Raw genomic sequence first — 17,820 nt, 5'->3', positions numbered from 1 at the left:
CAAAGGTTTCCATCCCAGGATGAAGGAAGAGTGGGACTTCAGGCTCAAACAACTCCTGATAGAGGCAGCCCTTCATCCGCAACCGGCACAGGGCTGGCAGGATCTGGCGTCGAGCTCCTTCATGTGGAGTGCCCTGGCCTCCGTGCATGAGACAGTGCCAAGGAAGGACTCCAGTCATAGAGTCCCTCGGCACCTGGCGCTCCCCAGCACCAAAGCCAATGGAGGCCGCGCAGCACCACTCTCATTCCTCGGTGCCACATAAACAGCACAGGAAAATGGACAGGGGATGTTCGTCCGCGCCAAGAACCACTGCATTGGATAGTGCTGCCGGAGTGCATCCGACAGAGGAGCACCTGGTGCCAACAGCACAGGAGATGACACCATTGACTTTGGCCCCGCAGGAGAGGGGCATTGAGTCCAGTACTGCTGGATTCTCCTGATCGAGAGTGCCGGGTGGAGAACATAGAACTCCCATCAACCCGGACACTTTTGAGGCCACTTGGAACTTAATTGCCATGATGGCTCCTCAGTCCCTGGCCAGTCAAGTTAAGGACCCCGGTGCCGCAATACAGGGCATCTTCTAGAGCAGGGGTAGGCAACCTATGGCACACGTGCCAACGGCGGCACACGAGTTGATTTTCAGTGGCACTGACACTGCCCGGGTCCTGGCCACCGGCCCGGGGGGCTCTGCATTTTAATTTAATTTTAAATGAAGCTTCTTTAAGCATTTTAAAAACCTTATTTACTTTACATACAACAATAGTTTAGTCATATATTATCAACTTATAGAAAGAGACCTTCTAAAAACATTAAAATGTATTACTGGCATGAGAAACGTTAAATCAGAATGAATAGATGAAGACTCGGCACACCACTTCTGAAAGGTTGCCAACCCCTGTTCTAGAGGCAAGCCGGCGATGATGAGGAGGAGATCACCATCTCCCGGGCTTTGCTCTTTGCGCCACTGCTCCCCACGACGGTCCCCGACTCAGTCTTCGAGGCACCAGTCATTGCAGACAACACAGCACCTGTCCCCTGCACCGGACGGACTGTACCAATCTCAGTCGCAGTGCTGCTCTACATCCCGGCACCACTTTCCATCCTGGCACTGCTCAATGCGGCACCGTTCCCCATTGTGGCACCGCTCCCCGGCACCGTACTCACTGCACCAATCCCTGGCACCGCTTTGCTCGGCATCACCATGGCCTTAACGCTCCAGGTCCGTATCATCGGAGGCAGAGTCACACTATTCGCAGCACAGCTGGTGCAGGTTAGGCTGCCACAAGTAGGACATGGGTGCAGTGCCATAGCAGGTGCAGTGGCAGAAGCCAGCTCAGTGGCCCTTTTGGACTCTCTGGGCCTACCACCAGACCCAGGGCACTCATCCAGACGCCCCCACTCAATGGTATCGGAACCACAAATGCCCCCGGCAGCTGCGAGTTGTCCCACCCCTCAAGGCTCTGAGACTACATCAGTACGGGCTGCACAGCCACCTCCCAATCCCATGCCCACCACCAGCACAGAACCTGCAGTTGTCGCAGAGGAGCCTGGCACCAAGCAGGACATCTCCAGGGCTCCAGATGGCCAAGAGGGCCCTGTGTCCTCCCCTAGCATCGTCTTCGTCCTCCCTGCACAAGCAGTAGCGGGGTCTTCCTTCTCCGGGCCGCTTCCTATCAACAGTTGGGTACACCAGGACATGTAGTTCAGGGTGGCTCACAACATGGGGCTGCAGGCCAAAGAGGTTGTCGAGCCAGAGGGCCCGATGATGGACATCCTGGTTCCAGGAGCTATCGAGGGTGGCTTTGCCTCTCATTAAAACGATTCAGGCTAACACCAAAAACCCTGCCTCCATTCCCCCGACTGCAAAGGGAGTGGAAAGAAATTACTTTGTCTCCTCTAAGGAGTAGAAGTACTTGTATATGCACCCGCAGCCCTGCTCAGCCCGTGGTGGCCACGGTAAACTAGCATGAAAGGTGGGGGCAGCAGGGTCCAAACCCAAAGTCTAAGGACTCTAAAAAGTTGGACCTATTCAGCTGGAAAGTCTACTGGACCAGGGGGCTCCAGCTCAGGATTGCCAACCAGCAGGTAATCCTGAGTAGGTACAACTTTAACTCCTGGAGCTCCATGTTAAAGTTCAAGGAGTTTCTACCCAGGGAGTCCAGGGATGAGTTTGGGGCCATAGAGGACAAGGGCACGGACCTCTTTGCAGTGGACAGTGCAGACATGAAGAGAAGCTCATGGCTCATGATGTCTGGGCTTCCCCTGGATGTGCAGCAAACTCTGCAGGACCTGCCGTTCGATGGCATGGGCCTGTCTGTGGAGCAAACAGATTCCAGGCTTCACAGCCTAAAAGATTCTCAGGCAATGATGAAATTGCTGGGCATCCATACACCGACCACCCAGCGCAAACATTTTAAGGCCCAACCCCAGCAGCATTTCTACCCTCCCCGGCCTAGCCAGGACTTCTTGAGGAAGCGTGGCAAGAAAGGCAAGCACAAGCCTTCCTAGTCCCCGCCTAGCCTAGGCCAATGCATGGATGAGACAATAGCATAGGGAGAGGGGTTTAGATTTATTAAGAACTGGGGAACCTTTTGGGAAAGGAGGAGCCTATACAGGAAGGATGGGCTCCACCTAAACCAAAACAGAATCAAATTCCTAGCATGTAAAATTTAAGGTTGTAGAAGAGTTTTTAAACTAAGGTCTGGGGGAAAGACTGTCAGGTGCGGAGAAGCACATGGTTTGACAGAGACATCCCTTAGGGGAAGATCTATTAATAGGGATTCTCTATATCCTAGTGTGGAAGAGAGGATAGAAGTTGATAAAGTACAGGTAGGAGATGACGAGAAACAGTCAAATGAAAGAGTCCCATTCAATTACATCACATAATGGCAGACAGCTAAAAAGTGACAAATTTTGTAAGTGCTTGTATACAGATGTTAGAAGTCTAAATACTAAGATGGGTGAACTTTGTGCCTCATATTAAATGAGGATATTGATATAATAGGCATCACAGGAACTTGGTAGAACCATGATAAGCAATGGGACAGGGTAATATCGGGGGACAAAACATATAGGAATGACAGAGTAGGCCACGCTAGTGGGAGAGTGGCACTGTAGGTGAAAGAAAGAATAGAATCAAATATAGTAAAAACCTTAAATGACTCAAACTACCATAGAATCTCTATGGATAGAAATGCCATGAATAATTAGAATATAACAGTAGGGATCTTCCACCAACCACCCGACTAGGAAATGCTCCAGGAGATTAGGGAAGCAATACAAATAGAAAACTAAATAATAATGGGGGATTTTAGCTATCCGTATATTGACTGGGTACATGTCATCTCAGGATGGGATACACAGATAAAGTTTCTTGATACCATAAATGGCTGCTAACTAGTCCTGAAACCCACAAGAGGAGAGGCAATTCTTGATTTAGTCCTAAATGGAGCACAGGATCTGGTCCAACAAAAAAATATATAGCTGAACTGCTTGATACTAGCGACCATAATATAATTAATATAATTAAATTTAATGTCCTTGGACACCAAAGAAGCCCACCACAGTAGCATTTAACTTCACAAAAATGAAGAAGCTAGTTAAATGGAAATTAAAAGGTGTAGTCACAAAACTGAAATGCCTGCAAGCTGCATGGAAGCTTTTTAAAAACACCATAATAGAGGCTCAGATTAAATGTATACCCCAAATTAAAAAACACAGTAAGAGGGCCAAAAAGTGCCACAACAAACAACAAAGAAAAAGAAGCAGTTAAAGACTAAAAGGCATCCTTTAAAAATTGAAAGTTAAATCCTACTGAGGAAAATAGAAAGGAGCATGAACTCTGGCAAGTCAAGTGTAAAAGTATAATTAGGCCTAAAAGAATTTGAAGAGCAACTAGCCAACAACTCAGAAACTAACAGCAAAGAGTTTTTTAAGTACATCAGAAGCAGGAAGCCTGCCAAACAAGCAGTGGGGCCACAGGACAATTGACGTGCTAAAAGAGCACTCAAGGAAGATAAGGCCATTGCGGAGAAGTGAAATGAATTTTTGCATTGGTCTTCACTGCAGAGGATGTGAGGGAGATTCCCAAACTTGAGCCATTATTTTTAGGTGAAAGATCTGAGGAACTATTCCAGATTGAATGTCAATAGAGGAGATGTTGGAACAAATTGATAAATTAAACAGACATATGCCACCAGGACCAGATGAGATTTACCCAAAAGTTCTGAAGGAAATCGGATGTGAAATTACAGAACTACTGACTGTAGTATGAAACCTATCATTTAAATCATCTTCTAGAAGATAGCTAATATGACACCAATTTTTCAAAAAGGCTCGAGAGGCGATCCTGGCAATTATAGATTGGTAAGCCTAACTTGAATACCAGGCAAATTGGTTGAAACTATAGTGAAGAACGGAATTATCATGTGCATAGATGAACACCATTTGTTGGAGAAAAGTCAGCATGACTTTTGTAAAGTGAAATCATGCCTCACCAATCTATTAGAATTCTTTGAGGGGATCAATGAACATGTGCGCAAGGGTAATCTAGTGGATATAGTATACTTGGACTTTCAGAAAGCCTTTGACAAGATCCCTCACAGAGGGCTCTTAAGCAAAGTAAGCAGGAATGGGATAAAAAAGACCTCCTCTCATGAATAAGTTTCAGAGTAGCAGCCGTGATAGTCTGTATCCGCAAAAAGAAAAGGAGTACTTGTGGCACCTTAGAGACTAACAAATTTATTCGAGCATAAGCTTTTGTGAGCTACAACTCACTTCATCGGATGCATTCAGTGGAAAATACAGTGGGGAGATTTATATATACAGAGAACATGAAACAATGGGTGTTACCATACACACTATAATGAGAGTGATCAGGTAAGGTGAGCTATTACCAGCAGGAGAGCGGGGGGGGAGGGGAGAAAACTTTTTGTAGTGATAATCAAGGTGGGCCATTTCCAGCAGTTGACAAGAACGTCTGAGGAACAGTGGGGGAGGGGCGGGGGACTAAACATGGGGAAATAGATTTACTTTGTGTAATGACCCATGTTTATCTCCACCCCCCCCCACTGTTCCTCAGAAGTTCTTGTCAACTGCTGGAAATGGCTCACCTTGATTATCACTACAAAAGGTTCCCCCCCACCCCGCTCTCCTGCTAGTAATAGCTCACCTTACCTGATCACTCTCATTACAGTGTGTATGGTAACACCCATAGTTTCATGTTCTCTGTGTGTATAAATCTCCCCACTGTATTTTCCACTGAATGCATCCGATGAAGTGAGCTGTAACTCACGAAAGCTTATGCTCAAATAAATTTGTTAGTCTCTAAGGTGCCACAAGTACTCCTTTTCTTCTCATGGATAAGTAACTCATTAAAAGACTTCAACAATTTCCATCCCACCATCAACCTCAGCCTGGACCAGTCCACACAAGAGATCCACTTCCTGGTCACTACGGTACTAATAAGCGATGGTCACATAAACACCACCCTATATCGGAAACCTACTGACCGCTATTCCTACCTACATGCCTCTAGCTTTCATCCAGATCACACCACACGATCCATTGTCTACAGCCAAGCTCTATGATATACCTGCATTTGCTCCAACCCCTCAGAGACAAACACCTACAAGATCTCTATCATGCATTCTTACAACTACAGTACCCACCTGCTAAAGTGAAGAAACAGACTGACAGAGCCAGAAGAGCACCCAGAAGTCATGTACTACATGACAGGCCCAACAAAGAAAATAACAGAATGCCACTAGCCATCATCTTCAGCCCCCAACTAAAACCTCTCCAACGCATCATCAAGGATCTACAACCTATCCTAAAGTACGACCCATCACTCTCACAGATCTTGGGAAAGAGGCCAGTCCTTGCTTACAGACAGCCCCCCAACCTGAAGCAAATACTCACCAGCAACCACACAACAGAACCACCAACCCAGGAACCTATCCTTGCAACAAAGCCCGTTACCAACTCTGTCCACATATCTATTCAGGGGACACCATCATAGGGCCTAATCACATCAGCCACACTATCAGAGGCTCGTTCACATGCGCATCTACCAATGTGATATGTGCCAGCAATGCCCCTCTGCCATGTACATTGGTCAAACTGGACAGTCTCTACGTAAAAGAATAAATGGACGCAAATCAGACGTCAAGAATTAAAACATTCAAAAACCAGTCGGAGAACACTTCAATCTCTCCGGTCACTCGATTACAAACCTGAGAGTGGCAATTCTTCAACAAAAAAAACTTCAAAAACAGACTCCAAGGAGAGACTGCTGAATTGGAATTTAATTTGCAAACTGGATACAATTAACTTAGGCTTGAATAGAGACTGGGAGTGGATGGGTCATTACACAAAGTAAAACTATTTCCCAATGTTATTTCTCCCCCCCCCACCCCACCCTCCACTGTTCCTCAGACGTTCTTAAAAAGAAAAGGAGTATTTGTGGCACCTTAGAGACTAACAAATTTATTAGAGCATGAGCTTTCGTGAGCTATAGCTCACTTCATCGGATGCGTTCTTGTTAACTGCTGGAAATGGCCCACCTTGATTATCACCACAAAAGTTTTTCCTCCTTCCCCCCCCCTTCCTGCTGGTAATAGCTCATCTTAAGTGATCGCTCTCCTTACAGTGTGTATGATAAAACCCATTGTTTCATGTTCTCTGTGTGTGTATATAAATCTCCCCACTGTATTTTCCACCAAATGCATCCAATGAAGTGAGCTGTAGCTCACGAAAGCTTATGCTCAAATAAACTTGTTAGTCTCTAAGGTGCCACAAGTACTCCTTTTCTTTTCATAAAAAGATAGGAAATGACGGGTAGGAATAAATAGTCAAGTTTTGCAATGGATAGGTATAAATAGTGGTGTCCCCCAGGGATCTATACTGGGACCAGTGCTGGTCAACATATTCATACATGATCTGGAAAAATGGGTAAACAGTAAGGTGGCAAATTTGCAGATGATCCAAAGTTACTCAAGATAGTTAAGTTCAAATCAGACTGCAAAGAGTTACGAAGTGATCTCACAAAACTGGGGGACTGAGCAATAAAAGGGCAGCTGAAATTCTATGTTGATAAATGCAAAGTAATGTGCATTGGAAAACATAATCCCAACTATACATACAATATGATGGAGTCTAAATTAGCTCTTACCATTCAAGAAAGAGAATTCAGAATCATTGTGGATAGTTCTCTGAAAATATACACTCAGTGTGCAGTGGTAGTCAAAAAACCCAATAGAATATTAGGAACCATTAGGAAAGGAATAGATAATAAGACAGAAAATATCATAATGCCACTGTATGAATCCATGGTACGCCCACAACTTGAATACTGTATGCAGTTTTGGTCGCCCCCATCTCAAAAAAGATATTTTAGAATTTGAAAAGATACAGAGAAGGGCAACGAAAATGATTAAGGGTAGGGAACAGTATGAGAAGAGATTAAAAAGACTAGGACTTTTCATGTTGGAAAAGAGATGACTAAGAGGGGCTATGATAGAGGTCTATATAATAGTGACTGGTGTGGAGAAAGTGAATAAGGAAATATTTACTCCTTCACATAACACAAAAAACCAGGGGTCACTCAGTGAAATTAATAGGCAGCAGGTTTAAAACAGACATAAGGAAGTACTTCTTCACACAGCACACAGTTAACCTGTGGAACTCATTGTCTGGGGACATTGTGAAATCCAAAACTGTAATGGGGTTCAAAAGAGAATTAGATAAGTTCATGCAGGATAGGTCCATCAAATGGCTTTTAGCCAATATGGTCAGGAATGCAACCCCATGCTCTGAGTGTCCCTAGCCTCTGATTGCCAGAAGCTGGGAATGGACAACAGGGGATGGATCACTTGATGATTACCTATTCTGTTTGTTCCCTCTAAAGCACCTGTGGGAAGACAGGATACTGAGTTGATGGACCATTATTCTGATCCAGTATCGCCATTCTTATGTTACATTGCATTTGCAGGCAGTGAATGTTACAGGCGCAGGACCTTTCAGTGAAGTAGTTGTATGCATGACGCCAGCCTCGGTACCTGCAGTTGTGACTTGTCTTCAGGGAAGAAGTGAAGATGAAGTGGAGAGTCCACACTATTCACCTTCCACATGCCTTGCCATAAGCTGGGAAAAGCCCTGTGACCATGGTTCTGAAATCCTTGGCTACAGCATAGACTATGGAGAAAAACAGCCTGTAACTGTTGGGAAGGTTTCAAGCTATTTCATAGACAATTTGCAGCCAGACACAACATACAGGTATGCTGTGCAAAGTGGTGTGGCTTCCTTAGCATTTTACATAGAAGAAAAATAATCTATTGTTTTTGTTCCCACATTGCTTCTAATTGCTACCGCCCTATCAAAGTATTAGTATGTAGTTATGGTCAGAAAAGAGACTATGTAACGAACTCAACAGATTTGGTCACTATGGGCATTCAGTTGTGTCTACCAAATTTTTGCTCCTGTTAGGATGGCAGAACCAATGTAGTTCTGGAAAAAGACAATCTAATTCCATTCATGCATCAACTTCATATTGATTAACAAAGTTCTGGTTGCAAATTCAAATTCAGTGAGACTTTGTTATCATGGAACAAGCTATACATATATAGTTTGCCGAAGTATTGAAAAAAGATAGACCTCTAAGGTATCTGTCAAATTAAGTAAGATCTGTCCATGGTAGGACTGTGTGTCATTTGATCTGCTGTGTCCATTTGTCATTATTTTCCATTTCTGATCTAATGCCTGGTTGTTACAGAGTGTGATGCAATTTCTGCAAAACCTTTATTGCTGGGGGTGATACATTTAGGCACAGAGAGCATAACTTTGAGATCCCAGGTGGTGTCTGCAAAAGTGATGGTTACAGAAAATATCCTTTTTCCTTGTAAATCGGTTACATTTAATATGGCAGTTATTAAAAGATGATGAACACAGAATTCCACCGTGCCACTTTAGTCACTTTTACAGTAGAATAGCATTCTATGCTCATGTTACAACCACAGAACCTCTTCATTAAAATATATTGGGTGAAATCTTGACTCCATTGAAGTCAATGGCAAAGTTCGAATTGACTTCATTGGGGCCAAGGTTTCATCCCATGAGTATGATGTTCATTACAGACTGCCAGGGTAACCCTTAATATTTTTTTTAAATAAAATACTTTTATGTTGTTATTACTTTTAAAACTGTTATATTAGTAATTGAAAAAACTATTGCCTGCCACATTAAGAGAAATTGTAAAAAAAAATTTACCAAAGAACTGGAAATTTACACTGCAAAGATATTTTTGCACTTAGACACACAAGTACTTTTATATCACAGATTTGATAAACTCTGCCAGCTTCTTGTGAAAATAAACAAAACTCAAATATGTGGTCGCCAGTGCTACAGTATGCTAATTAACATACTCAAAATTAAACAGTTCTATAGTGATAGATATATAAGGAATTAAATATGTGCACACAAAGGGACCCCAACATTTTGCAGTTATGACCTTAGAATGCTCAGAGCTTGGATTTTTTTTTTTTTGCAGTTGCTCAAACATTGATTTTTTTCAAAACACACAGACATGAATGTATGATATTTTAATGGAAAATGAGGTGGCTTAGAGTCATGGAGTGTTGATCTAATCAAGGCTACCTTTGAAATCCATAAAGCCTGCAGCTGTGTCCCCCTGATTTCTATGCTCTTTAAATCTCAGGGCTATTTTCTGTTTTTGTTTTGTAAAAATAAGTTTCTAATCTTCTTCGTTGAGTCACAGACCTTCAAACTGTAAACCTGTTCCTGAGATTGAATATTTGCAACATTGACTTCCTGAAAAATCACAGATTCCTAGTCCCTATCACAATTACAATGGTCTGCAAAGTTCGCAGCTCTTAGTCTTCTGACTTACTGTTTTCTTTCCCTCTTTTCTTGTGGACCCCTTGATAATTCATTGTTGGGAGTGACCAACTGTGCCGCTACCAGTGATACTAGCACCACTGCAAGCTCCCTGCAAGAGAAAAAACTGGTGGCAGCCCAAATATTCCCTTCCTTTTTTAATGAATTTGTTCAGTTCTGGGAGGCTCTCAGAATTTCTCTCTGGCCACCCCAACTCTCTTAAGGCCGGTCCTAACATGGATGTTTATTATCGGAGAAAGCTGAATGTTTAGCTGTTGCTTATTACTTCATTTATCAGGTATAATGAAAATATGCAGTAATTGGAAGGGACTCAGAAGATCATGGCTTTCTATAAATATAAGTTCTTGTGCTGAACTAGGATCACTTAATGTCCCAGTATCGAAACATTAGAACTTTTATTGCCTGTCATTATATGGTGACCCTTACGTTAGTATTCTTTATTTTTAATAGAATACGTTGTTTAAAGTACTGCAAGATGAATGCACATTCACTAGTATTTATGACTAAATCCAACAGCTCTTCGTGGTAAGGGACATGTATATCATAAAAAGTAGTATCTGTTCAATGACGTTATTATTCTCTACTGTAAGACTCTTGAATATGAGTCCTAGAATTAATCAATTATCCTTTTAAATCTGTATTCATGTTTACATGGATAATTTTTTTCTTTTTAATTATTAGAATACGAATTCAAGCCCTAAATAGTCTTGGAGCAGGTCCTTTCAGCCACACAATTAAACTGAAAACAAAACCACTCCCTCCTGATCCACCTCGCCTGGAATGTGCTGTATACAGTTCTCAGACTCTCAAGCTAAAATGGGGAGAGGGAACTTCAAAAGCATTAACTGACTCCATTCAGTACCACCTTCAAATGGAAGACAAGAATGGAAGGTTAGCACTAATATTACTTCCTTTTGTATGTGCTCTGCGTTACACATGGTGTTGTTTAATGGATAAGGAAGTATCAGAAAGGCATCATGGAAGAAGACACCATACCTTTGGTTTAATTTTAAAATGAATTTAAGAAGTTGTCTATCTTGGGAAGAAAAGGGGAAACTCTGATGTTCAGCATTAGAAGGTGCAAGACATTAAAACTGAAAGGTTTTCATAGTGAAGGTTAAACATGAAGAGCTTGATGTGAAGATGAGATGGCTTGTGCCACCAGGCTCTTCTGTTTTCTATGGTTTTGTTAAGTATTTATGTTGACTAAGTCTGAGCTAATTCTTTTAACTTGATGTGCCTCTTGGGTAATGGGGGGTGAGTTCTCACCTTGTTGCTGCTTTCTTTACAGGGTGAGGAGTTTAAGGATTTAAATTCATTAATTTTTTACTTGCACCACTTTTCCCTAGATAGCAAAACACATAGTACCACCGCACCACATACACTACCATAGTATGAGCATACGATAGCTTGAAAACTGGACAAAAGTAGGGATCTACCAAGTGGAACCTGCCCTGACATAGGAATAAACAGAAATGGAGATCCACATAGTAGGGAATTCACCATCGCCACCAAAAAGTAATTCATGTTTGCACCCCAACTCAGAAATGAACAGGAGTAGAACATGGTAACAAAACCTCTCCACTCCCTCTGAAACAAAACCAGTATTAGAACCCCCGAGACTGAAAATCAAACAGACGGGCCAGTGAAACTGACCTGCTCCAGCATCATGACACAAGAGTGTGACCAATCTAGAAAAACCCATCAGACTGGGACAAAAATGTATGTTGCAACTGTGACAGATCCTTCTCACACAGATTTGAGATTTGGGCCATAGCACACCTTCCCCACAAAAATGTGGAAGAGCAATGGGAACCATAGAGACATGATCCTTTCTTAGAGCTAGTGAGGAATACTGCTGAGGAGCAGGTAGCTAAAATCCAGACAAACTCGCTTTTGAAAAGCAGGAATATGATAGGGGAGCAGTGATAATAGAAAGCACCACATACTAAACTAATCCAGAGCTCTCCCCCTTTTCCACTCAGAGAAGAAATAAGACCAGCAACAGTCACTGCTTATTGAAAAGTGAGCTCATTGTTCTGTATTACTGAAAGACCATACATTAATTTGGAAATCAGTATTTATGAGCTTCTTATTCAATTCCAGGAATTTAAAACACAAATAGAAATCATGCAGACTACTTTGGAATCTATTTAATCTGTTTACATAATCACTATTTTTACTTTCAGGTTTATATCCTTATATAGAGGACCATGTCATACATACAAAGTACAAAGACTCATTGAGTCAACATCCTACAAATTTTGTATTCAGGCTTGTAATGAAGCTGGCGAAGGTCCACTTTCTCAAGAGTACATTTTCACGACTACCAAATCTGTTCCAGCTGCCTTGAAAGGTAAGCATTGTATTTTCACTTGTCATTTAACTGTAATGTCATTTTTCTCACTACTTAATAAATGAGTACTACTAGCCCTATTCAGTATAAACAAGCTTGCAGTTAAGGGGCAGTGCTGAGTAGTTTATGTCCCAAATCCAAGTTAAGGGCTTTTTTAAAAAAAAATTAAAACTCAGCTGAATAGAAAGGAGTTTGTGATCATATTTTATTCAATTAATTATTTTTATGAGGTTTAAACAATTCCTCTTTAATGTGCACTAAACAAACACGATACATTGTGGCATCCAGAGACTCCATAATGGGTGCATTAAAATACATAGATTATGAAGGTATCAGCAGCAGCTCCATACTTAATGGGACATGTAATTTTTCAGTTAAAGCAGGGTTGACCGCCTTTTGTCAGACTTGAACACAAATCACCAAAATTACACATCTCCTTCCATACACTTAGGGTACACATTTAACTTTCTGTGACGTCAGAAGTAAGTTTGGCTAGGCATTTGTAGCAGTATTCCTTCTGGAAACATTTCTTGGAATCTAGCATTTTTGGTGTCCTGGTAGCAGGGCTGGGTCAGATCCATCCAGAACACCTATAGACCAACTCATCTGAGGCCCCTTTGTATGTCATCACTTGCTCCTTCCTTCCCTTGTATTGTTGAGGAATTTCTAAAATGATTACTACACTCAACCCACCACCCAGTCTCTTCAGTAGTCTCTCACATAGTCTCAGAATCACCCAGCCTCCCAGCTCTCTCTCACTGTTCAGATTCTTCTTTCTGTATTTGGTGGCGGGGAGGTATCAGATTATCCTGTCTCTGCCTGCTAAGGGTTCTTATGCTATCCTCTGAAGCATCTGGTTCTTGTCGCTGTCTGATAGTTGAGTACGGCAATTCCTGTGTTCAGACTGGGTCAGTTGATCTTAAACTGCAATTCTTTATCTACATCTATTACTTAACACTTCTCTGCAATAAAAGTTCGTTCAGACTACTTTCTTCATAGCAACTAACCTTTCTTATGATATTCATTCATGAGAATCATAATTGTCCTTGCTTCCTTGTGGAGGAAACAAAGCATGTAAGCAGTGTGCTAGCATCCTTATTTATGTAGTGTTAGTCAACATGAGAAGTGGATAAGAAAAATATCTCTGCACTTAAATCTTTTGTTTCTGTGTTTCAGAAACAAAATACCATAGAGGCTACAGTTGACAAATTAGTGGAAACCACTAACTTGAGACAGTACACAGTTAACTAATGTATTTGCTTTTTTCCAACAGCGCCAAGAATAGAGAGAGTAAATGATCACACTTGTGAAATCACATGGGAGGTTTTGCAGCCAATGAAAGGTGATCCAATTATTTACAGTCTTCAGGTCCTGGCAGGAAAAGACTCAGAATTTAAACAGGTATAGTTTATTAAAAAAGTATAATATGTTTATGTAAAGAGTATTGGTAAAGGTTAATTGCAATTAAAGAATGTTCAGGTCAAATGTTATACGGTAACTCCTCACTTAATGTTGTACTTATGTTCCTGAAAAACGGAACTTTAAGTGAAACAATGTTAAACGAATCCAATTTTCCCATAAGATTTAATGTAAATGCAGGAGGTTAGGTTCCAAGGAAATTTGGGGGGGGCAGACAAAAGGCATTAGAAACTGTACAGTACTGTTATGTACTGTGGCTGGGAAGTGCCCCTGCCTTACCCCACACAGGCACAGCCTGCTGCAGGCAAGGATGCTAAGGAGCACCTTCGCAGCAGCAGTGGCAGCTTAGCCGGAGAAGAGCAGGCACCAGCTTTGCTGGGGGATGCTCCAGGCCCGCCTCTTCCCATCCCATCCCCGCTCCACTCCAGGCCCACCTTTTCCCACCCCCACTCCACCTCCTCTTCAGAGCACGCCACATCCCTGCTCCTTCCCCGCCCCCAGAAAGTCCTAAGCGCCACCAAAAAGCTGTTTGGCGGGCTTAGAACTTTCTGGGAGGGAGGGGGAGGAGTGGAGACGCAGCACTTCCCCACTCCTCCCCCTCCCTCCCAGAAAGTCCTAAGCGCCGCAAAGCAACTGTTTGGCGATGGGGAAAGCGCTGGGAGGGAGGGGGAGGAGGCAGAGAAGAGGAACTTGTGCAATGCTTCCTTGTAAAGTCACTGCTCTTCACAAAATCTTACATGCAGCGTACAGAGCAGGCAGCCAAACAACGTTTTAAGGGAGCATTGCACAACTTTAAATGAGCATGTTCCCTAATTGAGCAGTGACGTAACTTTGAAACAATGTTAAGTGGGAGGACGTTATGTGAGGAGTTACTGTATTTATCACCCATGCTGATTTTGTGTTAAAAGCTGATACTCCCCAGGTTTCTTCCTCTGAAATGTTTACAGAGGGAAAAGACTTCAGTAAAAGAATGTTATAGTTTCAGACTGGATATGGGGTGTACATTTTTAACAGTGAGGGTAATTAACCATTGGAACAGTTCACCAAGAATCATGGTAGATTCTCCATCATTGACCATTTTTAACCAATGGTCCAAGATTGGATGTTTTTCTAAAAGATATGCTCTGGGAATTATTTTTGGGGAAGTTCTATGGCCTCTGTTATACAGGTCAGACTAGATGATCACCATGGTCCCTTCAGGCCTTTGAATCTACGAATCTACATTCATCTTGAATACTATGTACAGTTCTTTGCACCTGGGTCAGGAAAATGTCCACGAATGGGAGGAATTAAGAAAAGGGAAACAAACTAATTAAAGGAATGGAAGCAAGATTTATGAAGAAAGAGTAAACAAACTAGATGTTCACTGCACATCATGGACTGTTCAAGGAAAGCTGTTGATATTCTAGAAAGTTTCACTGTATTATCTGTGGTGTATGGAAAGCACAGTAGAGCAGACAGGCCCTACCCAACAAGAAGAATTCCATAGGCAGTGTAGATACGATGGAATGTTGGCTTGCAGGAAGCTGCTGTATCCCATTCCAGTCATTAGTTTCTTGCCGTTCATTTCCTTCCCAGTGATAGGGGATGCTGCAACCACCAGTGCCAAACAGTTAAGATTTTTTTCAGTTAATTTCAAGTTTTTACCATGTAGATATGCAGTTTGAGATGCCAAATAACAAAATAGGCTCCTTTTAACAGAGGATGTACAATACCACCTTAGCTTCTGATGTCTTTCTCTATAAACTCTCAGAAAATTGACATATAATTAGACTTGTGACCTCTGTTTCACACTATTAAGCAAGCAGGTTTCCTTCCAAAGAGGAAGCACAATTAATTTTGAGATACTGTAATTTTATTATGGGCCCGAATTAAATAAGTGTAGCCCTGTGTTTTGATAGGTTATGCACATTACTAGTCTCATAAATCAGTACATACAGTATAGTGTTATGTATTTTACTTCCATTTATTATACTTTCAGTACAAGTGGCACTGTAGTTAGTCCAAGGCATTTATCTTGCCGTGTAAATATTCTGTTTATTGATTTTGTAACTTTAAAGTTGCAAATGCAGCATTCAGTATCTCAGTAGAGTTCATTAAATGCTGTGAAATTGCCTCTAGAGACAGAGTTGGACTGTTTTTTGATAAGTGATGCACGTTGCCAAAGTACTGTAAAAGAAAATGAAGATTACTCTTAAAGCCTGACACTGACACTGGAAAAAACAATCTGTGTGACCACATGTGCCTCACTGTAATTATTCAGCACTGTAAATTGAGGTAGATTTAAAAAGATAGTATTAAGTTTGTAAAAACTATCACTGGAAATTAAAGCAGGATACTGGATGGAAACAGGATATTAAAGGTGTGTGGATACTATGGTGAGAAGCCCTTTTGGAATAGCCAAGATAGAAACTGTGCTTAACTGTTTATTACAAAATGTATAGTGCTAGATCGTCAGGTGGTGCACATTAGCAGAGCTTCAGTGGAGCTACGCCAATTTACATCAGCTGGGGAACTGGCCTGTAACATGTAAATGAGCATATACATTAGGTTAAACCACTAAGGGCTCATCTACACTATCACAGTAAATCAATCTAAGTTATGCTACTTCAGTTAAGTGAATAACGTAACTGAAATCGATGTAGCTATATCCACTTACCATGGTGTCTACACTGCACTAGGTTGATGTGAAACACTCTCCTGCCAACTTTCTGGGGAGGTGGAGCTCACAATCGGTGCGCTCTCCCATCGATTTAGCGTGTCTTCACCAGACCCGCTAAATCGACACCCATTACATCAATTGCAGCAGTTCTGATCTAGGGGTAGGTGTAGACATGGCCTTAGAACCAGATTCTCTTGTCCATTAAGGCTGCTTTTTGCTACTCCAGCAATACAAAAAAGCAGTCTGGCTACCCTTAAATTTTAAGTCAATACAGCTGAGTGCAAAAATCCACACCCCTGACATCATAATTATATAGACCTAATCCGCAGCAGAGATGCAACTAGGTTGACAGAAGACTGCTTCCATCGACCTAGCTACCAACACTCAAGGAGGTGACAGTGACAAGAAAACCTCTTCCGTTTCCATAGGCTGTGCGTACACTCTGGGATTATGCCAGCAGAGCTACAGAACTGTAGCTCTGCTACTATAGTCCCTGTAGTATAGACATGGCCAGCCTTAAGATCTACTAGTGGAGGGTGCCCCCTGTGTAGGGGAATCCTCTGTGGCATAGATCTGCTGTAGGGTTTCCTATACTACCTGTCTCCCATCCCTTAGTGTGGGAACTGTGTCTAGGAAGAAGGGGAGTCTCCAGGGTGTCTATATATTCTAGAAGTCCCTGGCTGTCAGAATGGTCCCTTGGGTCCATGGGCAGCCAGGTGTAAAGTAGGGCAGCTGTCAGTATAGCTGGACCAGACTAGAAGATCTGCCCTTAATGTGATGTGAAATTTTGGTTATTGTAACACTTTATGTAGCAAGTAGTAGAAAGAGCTCTCATGTACTATTTCTACAATCTTCAAGCAAATTCAGTTTGAGAAGTACTGTATTTCCTCTGAAAATATATTATAGCTATATGAAATCTGACTGTGCATCTGATTAATTATATTAGTTCATAAAACATCTTTAAATTAAATTTTGCATCAAGACAAGCAAAACAGGGTCACATAGTTATTTAGATTTATTAACCTCTGAAAGAAAGCATTTATTTATGTAAGTAAATTAACCCTGTAAGTACAAATGAGCAACAGCATCCAGACCTAAATCTAGAAAACAGTTTTTGATTATTTTTTCCACCGCTAAACGTATTAGTAGTTGCATGCATTTATTTGCTAGACGATGTTCAATACTATGAAATCAACTATAGGAAAAGGTTTTGGATGATTTGATGTTTGTTTACTGTACTGCACTTAAATATGAGATTGAATAATGGGAGAGAAAAAGATAAAAGCATTTAAACAGCGAAATTAACGTATGCTGCACTTGTGATGGGCATCCACACAGCATATGAATCCACCCACCCAGACCATTATGTCTACATGGAGTCTCATTGGCTTCAATGAGACTTCCACAGACATAAATGGATCTACAAACATGGATTCTTAGGAGACCAGGCCTCAGCTTTTAGGGAGGCAGG

The 17,820-nt window shown here is 41.9% G+C and overlaps 1 protein-coding gene across 8 annotated transcripts in view; it reads left to right on the top strand.

Moving 5' to 3' along the window:
* FNDC3A (fibronectin type III domain containing 3A) overlaps positions 1-17,820 on the top strand; it is a 219,804-nt gene that overhangs the window by 198,366 nt on the left and 3,618 nt on the right. For all 8 annotated transcript variants that reach the window (XM_038410965.2, XM_038410958.2, XM_043504514.1 and 5 more), the window contains 4 exons: positions 7,991-8,274; positions 10,594-10,803; positions 12,102-12,268; positions 13,542-13,669. In XM_038410965.2, the coding sequence (XP_038266893.1) occupies positions 7,991-8,274; positions 10,594-10,803; positions 12,102-12,268; positions 13,542-13,669 (789 nt within the window). The remainder of the gene's footprint in view (positions 1-7,990; positions 8,275-10,593; positions 10,804-12,101; positions 12,269-13,541; positions 13,670-17,820) is intronic.

This window comes from Dermochelys coriacea, chromosome 1 (genome assembly GCF_009764565.3).
Source record: "Dermochelys coriacea isolate rDerCor1 chromosome 1, rDerCor1.pri.v4, whole genome shotgun sequence".
Taxonomy (NCBI): Eukaryota; Metazoa; Chordata; order Testudines; family Dermochelyidae; genus Dermochelys; species Dermochelys coriacea.
This window is presented reverse-complemented; position numbering and strand designations above follow the sequence as displayed.